At 41.6% G+C, this 15,336-nt stretch overlaps 1 protein-coding gene across 2 annotated transcripts in view; it reads left to right on the top strand.

Annotated features, from left to right (window-relative positions):
* Nucleotides 1-5,699: 5,699 nt before the first annotated feature.
* The window catches only part of LOC132820496 (calnexin-like), a 34,906-nt gene continuing 25,269 nt past the window's right edge, over nucleotides 5,700-15,336 (top strand). The window contains exons 1-3 of one of the 2 annotated variants that reach the window (XM_060832697.1): nucleotides 5,700-5,842; nucleotides 7,875-7,990; nucleotides 8,923-8,996. In XM_060832697.1, coding sequence (XP_060688680.1) covers nucleotides 7,880-7,990; nucleotides 8,923-8,996 — 185 coding nt within the window. In that variant the 5' untranslated portion in view covers nucleotides 5,700-5,842; nucleotides 7,875-7,879. Of the gene's footprint in view, nucleotides 5,843-6,924; nucleotides 6,988-7,874; nucleotides 7,991-8,922; nucleotides 8,997-15,336 lie in introns of those variants that run through there. The other variant, XM_060832698.1, reaches the window with a different exon arrangement.

The following is a 15,336-nucleotide window of genomic DNA, read 5'->3' as shown; positions in this document are numbered from 1 at the left end:
AAATTGCCTGTTCCCTAGTGGGCTCTACCATAAGCTGCTCCAAAAAAAAATCATCTGGCAGACATTCAGTAAGTTTCTTTTCTTGAGATCCACTACCAACTGAATTTCCCCAGATCACCTGCACACTGAAGTCCCCCATGATTATTTAATATTGCCTTTCCTATAAGCCTTTTCTATCTCCTGATTTCTTTTCTTCTCCATATCCTTACTATGCTATGAGGTCTGTACACAAATTTCACCAGGGTTTCTCAACTCCACTCTCAGATTCCACACATGCTGAGTCTACATCATTTCTTGATATAATTTAACTTTTGTTCTTTTCTTACTAAATGGGCAACTCTGTGCATCTTTTTGATAGGTCTCATTTCCTTGGATATTTAGTTTTGTTAGACTTTGGGCTCAATCTACCAACTTATTTTCTTCTATGTGTGAGCCCAGTCCTGCGTGCTCTTTAAATAAAGCAATAGGAAAAGATATTCAATCGTACACTTTCAGTTTTATTCCAACAATAAGTGGATAAAGTATACAGAGCTCTGGGTCTAAACCTTTCTGTCCCTGACAAACTACTAAATAAGTCAGTTCACAAAGAACAAAAGACGTATTCCTGCCCCTGACCCAGTCTTTTATACCAGACAAAACATCAGCCCATCGCTCAAGTGAGATTGTCTTCTAATTGGCTGTTGCTCTGACTCCATTCCCCACCTCCTCGCATTACCGGATGTCCGATCCCACGTGACCTTCCTTTGTCTCTCAAAAGGAGCACCATGCGGCCTCCTTTCGGGCGCGAAACGGCAGACTCGCACACTACCGGGGCGCGTACGTGACCTCCCGGCACTCTTCCGGAGCGAGAAACAGGGAGACCACGTGACCGCGCCCGCGTCTCAGAGCATCACGTGATCATCCTCTGCACACACATCAGAGGACCACGTGACCTCCGAACGCCGAGGACACGCTCACTCGCAGTCTAGAATCCATTCTACCGGTAAGCCTTTTATATATATATTTACAGTTTCCAGCCCTGATCCCCTTGCAGCCAGGTCTCTGTGATACCTGCAACGTCATAGCCACTAATGTCAATCTAGGCTACAAAGCTCATTTACTTTGTTTTGCATACTGCATTTAAGTATAACACCCTCAGTTCTGCATTTATTGCTACCCTTCTCCTAGTTGTCCCTCATTTCTTGTGCCTGAAGTTATTCCCTGTTCTATTTACAGAACAACCTCAATTAAGCAAAAGAGACGGGCGAGGAGTATTTTGTTCGGATAACTGATTGTTCAGATAGTGTTTTTACAGGACTTTGACATCTTGTTCAAATAATCTGAAATTTGGATAATTGAAACCAATTTGAGAAGATTTACAGCTCAGGTTGATAATCAGTATGTAAGTTAGCTCGCTGAGCTGGAAGGTTTGTTTTCAGATGTTTTGTCACCATACCAGGTAACATCATCAGTGAGAGTCTCTGGTGAAGTGCTGGTGGTATATCCCACCTCTCTGTTTATAGGTCTTGATGTTATAACACGGTGTTGTAAACTCTCCTGCTTAACTTAAAACCAGCAACACAAGATTTGTCCCCTGCAGTAATCTGTAAAAATTTGAGTGGCCAAGAACTATGTAAAGTAAAAACTAACAACTTTATTTCTTAAAATATAACAGAATAATTCATTAACCACTATTTACATTTTTTTCCTCTAATCTATGTTTTATCTTCCCTTCTATAATACCAGTCTGATAAAACTCCCAATTAAGATTTACAAAACAACATTTCATATCTCAAAACCAGGCAGCTGTAGGTTCTTGTCTTTGGATCTTCCTGTGTCTTCTTTTCTCCTCGCTAGGAATTTCTGTCTTAAAGGTTACTGATCAAAAAGGTACTTTTAAGAGAGACACTTTTTCCAGGCAGTCTGTTACATGCTAGGACTTGGCAGCTCTCCTCTGAACTGTGCAATTTCCCCCGGTCTTATACTCCAGAGCATCGGATTGTGTCATTGGCTTTTAAGATTGTCAATATATTCAATTCAAACTTAATTGGAAATTGGTATGTTTTTCGTGGTATAATTTAAACTGATTGGCCAAATTCAAATTTGTTTTTGTCTCCAGGAAATGAACTAATCAAGTTATTCGATCCAATGTTATATTGTTGCCTTATTGGAAACACTGGTGCTCTGTCCGGTAGTTCTGCTGCTTTTACTCTCTTAAAGGTACACTCACATCTTCATAACATTTGGTTTCTTAAAGTGGATGATGTCATTTCCGATTTTTTTCCCAAAGGGAAGGTAGATGGGATTTAAATCAATGGAATTCTGGTTAGAATGCTGTGCCTCTAAGAATTCTCATGCATGTCTTTGTTTCATCTGTCCTAGGATGTGTGTGTTGTCCCAGTCAAAAAGTGGTGTCCTTTTTTGTCTGTACATATGGAAACTAGTGATAGTGGGTCATGTCTTTTGGTGGCTAGTTGGTGTTCATGTACCCTGGTGACAAGTTTCCTGCTTGTTTGTCTGATGTAGTGTTTTTTTTACAGTTCTTGCATGGTATTTTGTAAATGGAGTTAGTTTTGCTGGTAGTGTTTAATGGATCCTTTAGGTTGATTAGTCACTGTTTAAGTGTGTTGGTAGGTTTGTGGGCTACCATGATGCCAAGGGGTCTAAGTAGTCTGGAAGTCATTTCTGATATGTCTTTGATGTAAGGTAATGTGGCTATCCACCATCAACAATATCCTGACAGGCATAAAGTTCACAAAAGAGGAGGAGAACGACAACAGACTCCCATTCCTGGATGTGATATTGAATGTATGGTTAGCGGAGAGCTTCAAACCATCGTCTACAGAAAAAATACAAATACAAACTACATACTTAACCTCAGAAGCAATCACCCCAACCCCCACAAACAGAACTGCACCAAGACATTGTTTCAATGAGCTACATCACACTGCAGTATCTGAGAGCAACACAACAACTGGATCTCCCCACCTACCTCTCATTCCCAGGACCAAGACCAAAGCACCAGTGAAAACAATAATGGAGTCACATGTAACTCAGACTAGCATATTCGTGTTTGATATATTTCTTTTGCAATATTCTTTCCCATAACACTCTTTATTCATCTCCTCAGATGGAGCCCATTGTTACCAACATTATTGATGTACCTATACCTACCAAAGACAAAGACAAAGACAATCTAGTATTATATTGACAGAGCTGTACCCATGAGTACAGAGGGTTACACAAACAAAGATGTACCTACTAATGCTTTATTGCAGAGTCCCCCAACATTATACAGAAGACATGCATAGACTTGAACTGAATTACAGGATTATACAAATATACCTGTACCCAACAGTAGTCTAATCCGATATTATTCAAATAGACAATAATACTGTAACCCTATGTTACACAGCATCTCACTCTAGTATTACACCTCAGTGACAGACCTGCAACCAACAGACATTAGCAATCGGGCTGTGTCTCTGAGGTTTCCTAGAGGTAAGCAGAAGTTGCATGAGCAGCCGGTTAGACTCATAGAATCTCTACTACTGAAAGAGGCCATTTGGACCACAAACCCTACACTGACCTTCCATCCAGACCCAGCCTCCACCCCTCCACATGCCATCCCCCATCCACCTAGCCTGCACATCCCTGGTCACTACAGGGCAATTTATCTTGGCCAGTCCACCTAAACTGCACTTCTCCACTCCCTGACCTTTAACCCCTGACTAAGAGGAGACCTTTCACCTGCAGAACACCATGGCAACAGTGCGGGTTTTACCTGCAGAACACCATGGCAAAAAGGCCGGAACAGAACATGCACCACTGCCACTTCATTTACAGGCGCTTATTTTAAAATTTCTGCACCAAAATTTCAACATCAGTTTACATGTATTTTTCATTGAATTTGGGAGGAAACCCAGCTTAAACCCATGCGGACACATGAAGAACAATCAAATACCACACAGATAGTCACCAAAAGCTGGAATTGAACCCAGGTCACACGCACTGAAAAGCAGTAGTGCTAATCACTGAGCCACCTTCCACCCTAAAACTAATTTATTTGTTTGCTGTTTGGATAGCTGCAGAAAACATTGGTACAGGCAGGTCCAAGCTTAAACCATGTGGACAAAATCCATTTATGCAGTGAATTCTTGGGGAGGTCAAAGACTAAAATCTCAGAGTTACAGATATGAACAGATCTGTAATTAGGATTTATGCTTCAATGTAAAGAGGACATCTATATTTAATCAATTTTCCCTGTATACACAGTATAGTTTCACTCGTGATGTAAAGAACAGGGTTTCACTTTTTTAATCCTTCCAAAATAATCTAGACAAAGAGATAGAGCGTAAGTAACTCTTCGAGTAAAAAGTGAGGTCTGCAGATGCTGGAGATCTTCCCTCTTCCCTATTTTGTTTCAGATTGAGCTGGTTGGAAGGGAGTTCTGATCGGAAGCATTAACTAGAATTGGATTTTCAAGATATCTGTAACAACACAGGGAGCAATTGGCAATTTAGGATATGGTCTTAGAGCAATATTCTAACTGGAATCCCCACTTTGCCTTTACTGATTTTGATGTCTTTGATGTGGCTTTTATGTCACTGCCCAATGTAAGAGTGCTCTGCCTTGTGTACCAACGCTGGAGTTGATTGTGTGAATTGAAGAAAATGCTTATAATACTCCAATTGTCGTTAAGTCATTCGATGCATAGTACATGGTACAGTTGAAATTATACCTCTTCAGAGTATCCACAGAGACAACCATATTTCAGAAGGCATATTCTCAAAAAGAAAGCTGAAGGCCACTGAAGGACTTTGAAAAGACATGAAGATTAGAGCAATTATTTTTTTGCATTTGACGTACGAGCATAACACTCCGGGAGAGGAACAAAAACGTCTCCTGAGTGAGTGCAGGTTTATGCAGCAGCCCCGAGCAGAGACTCTCCTGGGGGATGTCTGAAGGTCCACACCAGGAGAGTGTGGCCGGGTGCTGCTCCCTCCTGATGCCTGGGCAGGACGGAGGTGGAAGGCGGTAAACAATGAAATAGATTCAGTCACAAAATAATAATAAAACTCAATGACAACTCCATTTAAACTAACGAAGAAATTTTGATGAAGTTTAAATATAAGAAGCACCAGTGAATGAAGTGACAGCGATACATCTTCTGTTCCGGCTCCGTTACCATGGTGTCCCGCAGGTTAAACCCCGCCCCGTTACCATGGTGTCCCGCAGGTTAAACCGCGCCCCGTTGCCATGGTGTCCCGCAGGTTAAACCCCGCCCCGTTACCATGGTGTCCCGCCGGTTAAACCCCGCCCCGTTACCATGGTGTCCCGCCGGTTAAACCCCGCCCCGTTGCCATGGTGTCCCGCAGGTTAAACCCCGCCCCGTTACCATGGTGACCCGCAAGTTAAACCCCGCCCCCTTGCCATGGTGTCCCGCAGGTTAAACCCCGCCCCGTTGCCATGGTGTCCCGCAGGTTAAACCCCGCCCCGTTACCATGGTGACCCGCAAGTTAAACCCCGCCACATTGTCCTGGTGTCCCGCAGGTAAACTCCGCCCCGTTGCCATGGTGTCCCACCGGTTAAACCCCGACCCGTTTCCGCGGAGTCCCGCCGGTTAAACCCCGCCCCGTTGCCATGGTGTCGCGCAGGTTAAACCCCGCCCCGTTGCCATGGTGTCCCGCAGGTAAACCCCGCCCTGTTGCCATGGTGTCCCGCAGGTAAACCCCGCCCTGTTGGTGAAAGGTCTCTCGGTTGTCGGGGGTAAAGGTCGGGGAGTTGGCGATAGCGTCTGCCGATACCCACCGGCCGAGAGCATTGGGTGGTGGAAGACAACTTGCTGAGGATCAAAACAACAGTAGGTGTAAATGATTGCTCCTTAGTCTAACCGAGCTCCTTGTGGGAAGGCGGGAAGGTTAATTAGATTAGACTTACAGTGTGGAATGTTACTGTTGAAATGGGATAAAGTTTGGTAATCCAGAGCTGTCAGTGTAATCATGTCAGAAACAAGGAGCGTGTCTTTCTCATCTCTTTTTTAAAAACCGTCTCTGATCCTGGCTCTGCAGTCACCTTAACCTTATGCATATTTTCTAGAGTAATCAATAAGGATTTTTTTTAAGGGATGGCCACAACTTAACTTTTTTGAACTTTAGATTCCGGCTGTGGACTGTACTCTCGACTCCTATAGCGGTCAAGGTAGATCATCACATCCCTTTGTTCAAGGCTACTGGCCATATAAAACTGGAAATACAGCCACATCCACCTTCTGGCCAATTTAAATTGAACATCATCCTAATCAGAAACATGTGAATGAGTGCTAAAGCCACGAAGGAAATGGGAGTAAAAGTTAATATCTGATGGAAGCACGCCGTAACTAAAGCAAAATCCAAATGTTACTGCTTGAATGAAAGCAGCTGCCCAGCTTTAGTGCACACTTAGCTGCCTGATTTACCACTAAAATATATTAAAGGGTGGGCAAATTTCCATGTTTGATAAGTGTTATTCACTGAAAAATAACAATTACAAACACAGGAGCCTCATTTCTACAGATTGATTGATTGTAAAAAGTTAAAATTAAATGCATTTCCTTTCTGTACCTGATTTGACATTGAATTCACCTATGGAGTTTGTACTTTTACCTCTCAGACCTTGTGCTATTCATTTCGCAACGCTTCAGTCTGGTAAGGACTACCGTTGTTCGCCTGCTTTCCCTCATTGCTAGAAGTTTGGCGGGATCAGGTTAAATTGATATGGAGATGCCAGTTTTGGACTGGGGTGGACAAGATCACCTGATGAAGCAGCGCTCTGAAATCTTGGGATGTCCAATTAACCTGTAGAAAGTGAGGACTGCAGATGCTGGAGATCAGAGTCAAGAATGTGCTGCTGGATAAACACAGCAAGTCACGCAGCATCCGAGAAGCTTGAGAATCGACGTTTCGGGCATAAGCCCTTTATCAGGACTATAACCTGGTGTTATGTGACTTCTAACCAGGTTAGATTGAGGTATTAAAGACGATATGGAGTAATTAGCTGGATATAAATAATGCAAGAATATGGAGAAAAGTAGCAACTTAGTAGTAGGTAATGTCTGTTTAAAGAGCCAGTGCAGACAGAATAGTCAAATGGCTTATTTCTCTGCAACAGTTTTGTGATTGCACTGTTACCAGTTTGTAATTCAAGATGCCACACAATAAGTTTTAAGTATCAAACAATGCTAGGGCAAAGTCTAACTAGTTAGATCCATTAGATGCCCTTTAAATTGTCCCAATGTTTGAGCAGGTTTAAAGAAAAATCACTTTCAATTTGCATCACAATGACTGATTTCTAATAACATTGAACAGTAGCTATTTGGTCATAATTATCTGTGTATTTGCAAGATTAATCCTGTCTGAAATGGACATCATCATACAAACAGGAAAATAACTGTCACAATATTCTTTCAGTAATAATCTAATGCACAGAGTACAAATTCCCATTCTCTCTGCTTCATGAACTTGGTGTGTTTTTTTTTTAGTTTGTCATTATCCAGCTATAACACTAGAAAAATATACCTGTCAAAGTAGTGTTTTCTTGCATCCAAAACACATGCAATACCACTTAAACTTGCAACTTAATTTACAGATATTATTTGGTAACTTTCAGTTCTGCTGCACTGTAACCTGTCAAAGCAGATTACCCATCTGTTGGAAAGTCCATTCTAATTTAGTTCCTTTTCAAGTAGATTGGTTGTTGCACAGGTTAGGTAGTCAGTGTGGAACAGTAAACCTAATTTACGTGGTCCCAATTTCCAACCTCGAGTCGCATGACAGTTTATGCCAAGAATGGAATCTTCAAAACATCCTGTGAATGTAATAAATTGGAATAATTTGCTTTTGCTTTGTTTTTACAAGAAACTATGAATCTTCAGTCAATTTCATATCTCATGGTCTGTGGACTGATACTTGTGTTTGCTGAAGACATTGAGGATTCAGAATTTCATGATGAAGAATCTCCCCGTTCAAACCAGGTGAGAGCTTTTCTTGTACGTATTCATAGATTAAATGTTCCAATTTCCTATGGGTAATTGCTGTTGAATTTGGTAGAGCACTTCCTGCAAGTATGTACAAAATAAGCAGCTAGCATGAAATTCATCACACCTTTCCCTAGTTACAATCCTTTCTGAAGAAGGGTCACTGGACCTGAAATGCTGACTCTTTCTCTCCACAGACCCTGTCAGACCAGCTGAATTTCTTTGTTTTTTAGGTTTTAGATTACTTACAGTGTGGAAACAGGCCCTTCGGCCCAATAAGTCCACACCAACTTGCCGAAACGCAACCCACCCAGACCCATTCCCCTACATTTATCCCTTTGCCTAACACTACGGGCAATTTAGCATGGCCAATTCACCTAACCTGCACATTTTTTTGGACTGTGGGAGGAAACCGGAGCACCCAGAGGAAACCCACGCAGACACGGGGAGAATATGCAAACTCCACACAGTCAGCCGCCTGAGGCGGGAATTGAACCCGGGTCTCAGGCGCTGTGAGGCAGCAGTGCTAACCACTGTGCCACCGTGCTGCCCCTTTTCTTTTTGTTTTTTAGAGTGAAAGATACGTGTCACTTGTCACCAACCCAAACCTTCTGCACAGATTTCAGAATGATGGCATCTCTAGTTTTCTGTTTAATTACAGGTTACATTTATTTAATAGACAACCTCTTCAGGTTTTAGTATGATATTAAACTGGGGAATTTATGAAGCTGGTTGAGGAGATTGTATCTCTGGTCTTCTCCCTTTTACTGTAAGAAAATTCCTAGTCATAGACTGAAGGGATATCTTTGGTGGCTCTACAGTATAACAGTGACCCTAGCCCAGACAATTGAATCACCTGTAGGTAAGAACTTTTCTAAAACACAAAGCTACACGTTAATGTGAGCTCATATACTCTGTACTTTTTTCAGATTGCTTATAGACCACCAACGCCTACTGGTGATGTCTACTTTATGGCCTCCTTTGACACTGATGGTCTTGAAGGGTAAGTGATCTCACTGCTTGTGTAAGAAGTGTTTGTAGGTTAGTGAGACTGTGATTAATTCATCTGTGTAAAATCTCTCATGATTTAATGATGAAATTGATTTCACAGAAATGTAAAACTGTATTCCATAAATATTAAATATACCTGAAGTTTGATGGCTACGATAAATTGACTATATGCAGTTAAGAGATGCTTTGTTTGATTTCAAGTCTGATTTTCAGTGTAAATGTCAGTTGGTAACTTGATTTTCTGTTGTTGGTGGAAGAGCCAAGATGATGCTGGTAGATTTCCAAATCCCTTTTTTCAAATTACTATTGCTGCAGTGTTCTTGGTGGGCTGGTCATTGCTGCTAGATTGAGAAGTTATTGTTATGTCTTTATAAATAAGACTGGTCTGAAACTGTTATCTATCATGATACATGTATTGACTGTAGATGCAGCCCTGCACTAGCTGTAAAAAATATTTTTGAACAAAATTCACGAATAGTTGGGCAAGAGAGATTGTCCAGCATAATGGAACCTTCGTGATTTTCTGTCCATTATGTTGAATTGACTGAATATTTTGCAGGCTGCAATATGGGAAAGTGATTCGCCTTGAACTCCCTCTTCCTGCATCAAGGTCATTTTTACCATGAGCATAGAGAAAGAGTCACCCTTATATTAAGTGATAATTAACAGCATTAAGAACTAAAGGTCCACTATTTCTTCAGATTAGACTTACAGTGTGGAAACAGGCCCTTCGGCCCAACAAGTCCACACCGACCCGCCGAAGCGAAACCCACCCATACCCCTACATTTACCCCTTACCTAACACTACGGGCAATTTAGCATGGCCAATTCACCTGACCCGCACATCTTTGGACTGTGGGAGGAAACCGGAGCACCCGGAGGAAACCCACGCAGACACGGGGAGAACGTGCAAACTCCACACAGTCAGTCGCCTGAGTCGGGAATTGAACCCGGGTCTCTGGCGCTGTGAGGCAGCAGTGCTAACCACTGTGCCACCGTGAGATCTTAAGAATCTCTTTGAATGAAAAGACTAGAGTAGAGTTGTTTAGTTGTTTCTCCATTTCTTTAGCAGTTGCAAAGTTTGCAGAGCTTGTGTTCTCAAACAATCATTTTTTTTCCAAGTTGCTTTTTCGTTGGTGCTGGTTTCTGTGACTGGTGGTGGAGAAGAACTTCCAGTATTCTTGCTGAAAGGCTGCTGTTGATGTACAGTTCCTTTCCAGATTCTAGTGTGTGTCATCGTTTCATTTCAAGCTGAATAGTTATAAAAATGATTAATCTCTAACATGTGCAATTATTATCAAATATGTGTAAAATATGCGATGTAAATCTTAACATCTTAATGCGTTTCAGTGCATCTTGATTAAAATAGCAGTTCTGAGGCAGACTGTCTTATGTTTCATGTGAATTGCTGAGGCTTGTCAGGTAAATATAGCAGCAATTTTAGATCAGCAGTATTCTTCTTGAAATCATATTTGACCCTGAAAGTCTCAGGTATTAAAGTCAAGTGAGAAGTTAAATATTAATAGTCCATTTTCAATATGATTGTAACAGCACAGGATACCAATTAACACCTTTTTGAAAAGCCTTTAAATATTTTAACAAGTTGACTGCATACAATTAATGGTCCTGAATTCTTTGCAAAGATATTCTCAGTTATTGAAAATTGGGTTATTCACAAATGGTGAAATAGACGTTGTGATTAAAAAGGCTTTTTTTTTCCTTAAGGTAAATACATTTTCAACTGGATTGGATTAACTGACTTTAAGTGCATCAAGGGATATTTTGTATTTCAAAATTTTAAAATGATTGCATTCTAAAATGCTGTTCAATTATGCTAATTCATGGCAAATTTTACATATGTTCAAAATGAAAACTCTTGGCCTTAAAAGCAATGACATTAGCTACCAGAATGTTAATTGTTTTCCAAGTGTTTGGAGGTTAACCAGAATATCCATGTTTTACTGACACCCACACTGATGCCAGAAACGATCCTTTCCTTCAAGTTAGAATAGCCACTAATTTGGAAGGAGACATTATTATATACTGATCAACCTGGTGCTAAATATTTCTAGGGAGAGGCAATAAATATAGCCAGCTAATGATGCCTACATTCCGCGAGAGAATAAAACAAACTTCGCTGACTTTTTTTCCCTTTCATTGTCTTCTGAAAGCACGGCCTCTTTTCAGCTCCATGTTTATACTACACAACCTTCCCTACATAGCTACTTGGCCTCTGTCAGTTTATACAAAGTATCTCTAATGGATTCAACTGCAGAGTGAACTTAAACCAGATTTAAAATTGGTATTGTGTCTTGAGACCACACACGGGCACTTGATTTTTATTGCTCATTCATGAAATGTGAGGATCATGGTAAGGCCAGCACTATTGCCTATCCCTGATTCCCTTTGACGTTGTAGTGAGCTGCTGCCTTAAACTGCTGTAGTCCATCTAGTATAGGTACACCCACAGTGCAAGAATAAGGGAAATGTAGAGTAAAGTCGCTTAGCAGGACCCAAACTGAATATTGTGAGCAAGTTATTTCTGTGTAAATACCACTGGTGATAGACTTCACCGGCTTAATTAAGGGTATGGCTAGTTATAAAGCTCAGTTCTTCTGTACAGCTGGATTTTGTTGTCCTCAGTCCTTGCAATATCCAGTGCCTACAATTAATAACACAACAAAGATCAGCAAGGTGGCCTTTGTGTGGAGCCACAGAAAATGGGGGAGATACTAAATGAATATTTTGCATCAGTTTTACTGTGGAAAAGGATATGGAATATATAGACTGTAGGGAAATAGATGGTGACATCTGGCAAAATGTCCAGATTACACAGTAGGAAGTGCTGGATACCTTGAAATGGTTAAAGGTGGATAAATTTCCAGGACCTGATCAGGTGTACCCGAGAACTCTGTGAGAAGCTAGAGAAGTGATTGCTGGGCCTCTTGCTGAGAGATTTGTAGCATCGATAGTCACAGGTGAGGTGCTGGAAGGCTGGAGGTTGGCAAACATGGTGCCACTGTTTAAGAAGGGTGGTAAAGACAAGCCAGGGAACTGTAGACCAGTGGGCAAGTTGTTGGAGGGAATCCTGAGTGACAGGATGGACATGTATTTGAAAAGACAAGGACTGATTCGGGATAGTCAACATGGCTTTGTGCGTGGAAAATCATGTCTCACAAACTTTTTTTGAAGAAGTAACAAAGAAGATTGAGGGCAGAACAGTAGATGTGATCTATATGGACTTCGGTAAGGCGTTCGACAAGGTTCCCCATGGGAGACTGATTAGCAAGGTTAGATCTCATGGAATACAGGGAGAACTAGCCATCTGGATAGAGAACAGGCTCAAAGGTAGAAGACAGAGGGTGGTGGTGGAGGGTTGTTTTTCCGACTGGAGGCCTGTGACCAGTGGAGTGCCACAAGGATCGGTGCTGGGCCCTCTACTTTTTGTCATTTACATAAATGATTTGGATGCGAGCATAAGAGGTACAGTTAGTAAGTTTGCAGATGACACCAAAATTGGAGGTGTAGTGGACAGCGAAGAGGGTTACCTCAAATTACAACAGGATCTGGACCAGATGGGCCAATGGGCTGAGAAGTGGCAGATGGAGTTTAATTCAGATAAATGCGAGGTGCTGCATTTTGGGAAAGCAAATCTTAGGACGTATACACTTAATGGTAAGGTCCTAGGTAGTGTTGCTGAACAAAGAGACATTGGAGTGCAGGTTCACAGCTCCTTGAATGTAGAGTCGCAGATAGATAGGATAGTGAAGAAGGCATTTGTATGCTTTCCTTTATTGGTCAGAGTATTGAGTGCAGGAGTTGGGAGGTCATGATGCGACTGTACAGGACATTGGTTAGGCCACTGTTGGAACACTGCGTGTAATTCTGGTCTCCTTCTTACCGGAATGAAGTTGTGAAACTTGTAAGGGTTCAGAAAAGATTTTCTAGGGGAAAGTGAGGGCTGCAGATGCTGGAGATCAGAGCTGAAAATGTGTTGCTGGAAAAACACAGCAGGTCAGGCAGCATCCAAGGAGCAGGAGAATTGACGTTTCGGGCATCTGTGATGCAGATTCCTGAAGAAGGGCTCATGCCCGAAACATCAATTCTCCTGCTCCTTGGATGCTGCCTGACCTGCTGCACTTTTCCAGCAAAAATTTTCAGTTCAGAAAAGATTTACAAGAATGTTGCCAGGTTTGGAGGATCTGAGCTACACGGAGCAGCTGAACAGGCTGGGGCTGTTTTCCCTGGAGCGTCGGGGGCTGAGGGATGACCTTATAGAGGTTTACAAAATTATGAAGGGCATGAATATGATAAATAGACAAAGTCTTTTCCCTGGGGTTGGGGAGTCCAGAACTAGAGGGCATATAGGTTTAGGGTGAGAGGGGAAAGCTATAAAAGAGACCTGAGGGGCAACTTTTTCACACACAGGGTGGTACGTGTATGGAATGAGCTGCCAGAGGATGTGATGGAGGCTGGTACAAGTGCAACATTTAAGATGGGTATATGAATAGGAAGGGTTTGGAGGGATATGGGCCGGATGCTGGCAGATGGGACTGGATTGGGTTGGCATATCTGATCGGCATGGACGGGTTGGACCGAAGGGTCTGTTTCCATGCTGTACGTCTCTATGACTTTATGACAGGTTGAACAGCCTGTACTGTACTGTCATGAAACAAGACACCTATCTAAACTAAAAACATTGTGCCTCTACATGGTCTACATACCTCTATTCCCTGCCTGTTTATGATTCTGTTAAACGTTGCTATTGTATCTGTTTCTCCACCTCCTCTGGCAGTGCATTCCAGGCAATTACCAACCTCTGTGTTTTAAAAAAAATCTCCTTTTAAAGTTTTCCCCCTTTTGTTTGGTTAAACCTATATCCCCTCGTAATTGATATTTCTATCCTAGGAAAAAGATTCTGACTATCCATTTGATCAATGCTTCTCATAATTTGTAAACTTCTATCAGGTCACTCCTCCGGCTCCGATAATCAAGTGCAAATAAACCAAGTTTGTTCAATCTCTCCTGGTTAGTAACCCTCAAACCAGGCAACATCCTAGTAAACCTTTTCTGTACCCTCTCCAAAGCCTCTCCTGTCTTCCCACAACCAGAACTGTATGCAATATTCCAAATGTGGCCTAACTGAAGTACTATACAACTACAACAGGACTTGCCAATTTTTATACTCTATGCCTCAACCAATGTAGACAAGCATGCTATATGATTTCTTGACCACCTTATCCAGTTGTGTTGCCATGTTCATGGAACTGTGGACCTGTACGCTGAGGACCCTGTTTCTAAGAGTTCTGCCATTTACTGTATACTTCCATCCTGCATTACATTTCTGAAATGCATCACTCTCACGTTTGTCTGAATTAACTGCCATCTGCCAATTCACTGGCCAAGTCTCCAGCCTATTTATATTCTGCTGTAACCTCCAGCAATCTTTCTCACTATTACAAATGACACAAAGATTGGGGGAATTGTGAATTTACAAATCAGACCACCTACATTCTGATCCAAATCATATATATATAAAGTCCCAGCATTGATTCCTGTAGAACATCACTTGTCACAAATCACCAGTCAGAAAAACATTCTTCACCACTGCTCTGTCTTCTATGACCAAGCCAGTTCTGTGTCCATCTTATCAGCTCATCACCTTCTGTATCAGGCTGACATGAGGGACTGTCAAAGGCCTTGCTAAGATTTAAGTAGACAACATCCACTGCCCTGCCCTTGTCAATCATCTTTGTCATTTTCTCCAAAAACACAATCAAGTTTGTGAGACATGACCTTTCCTCCATAGAGCCATGCTGCATATCACTAAAAAGTTTGTTTTTACAGATGTGAGTAATCCTGTCTCTAATAATCTTCTCCAGTTATTTCCCTGCCATTGACCAGATTTATTAGCCTGTAATTTCCCAGATTATCCCTGTTGCCCTTATTAAACAAAACATTAGCAATTCTCCGGTCCTCTCGGACTCTAGTGATTAAAGAGGATGAAATATTTCATACAAGGCCTAGCAATTTTCTCACTCTCCTCCCTCAGTTTTCTGGCATAGATCCCATTAGGTTCTGTCTACCATAATGCTTTACAAAACATCCAACACCATCACTTTTTTTCTATATCGACATGCCCTAGAATATTAATATACCCTTCTCCATTCACTATGTCCTTTTCCTTTGTCAATATGACCTCGTTCATTTCCTGCGGCTCCATGCATAAATTCCTTGGTTTAACTTTGAATGAATTTTACCCTTTTCCTAGCTACCCTCTTGTTCCTTATAAAATGTCTTGATTTTCCTTTATCCTGTTTTTCAAGGAAATT

The sequence above is a fragment of the Hemiscyllium ocellatum genome, chromosome 11 (genome assembly GCF_020745735.1).
Source record: "Hemiscyllium ocellatum isolate sHemOce1 chromosome 11, sHemOce1.pat.X.cur, whole genome shotgun sequence".
NCBI lineage: Eukaryota > Metazoa > Chordata > Chondrichthyes > Orectolobiformes > Hemiscylliidae > Hemiscyllium > Hemiscyllium ocellatum.
The sequence above is the reverse complement of the archived record's forward strand: the minus strand, read 5'-3'. Positions and strand labels throughout refer to the sequence as shown.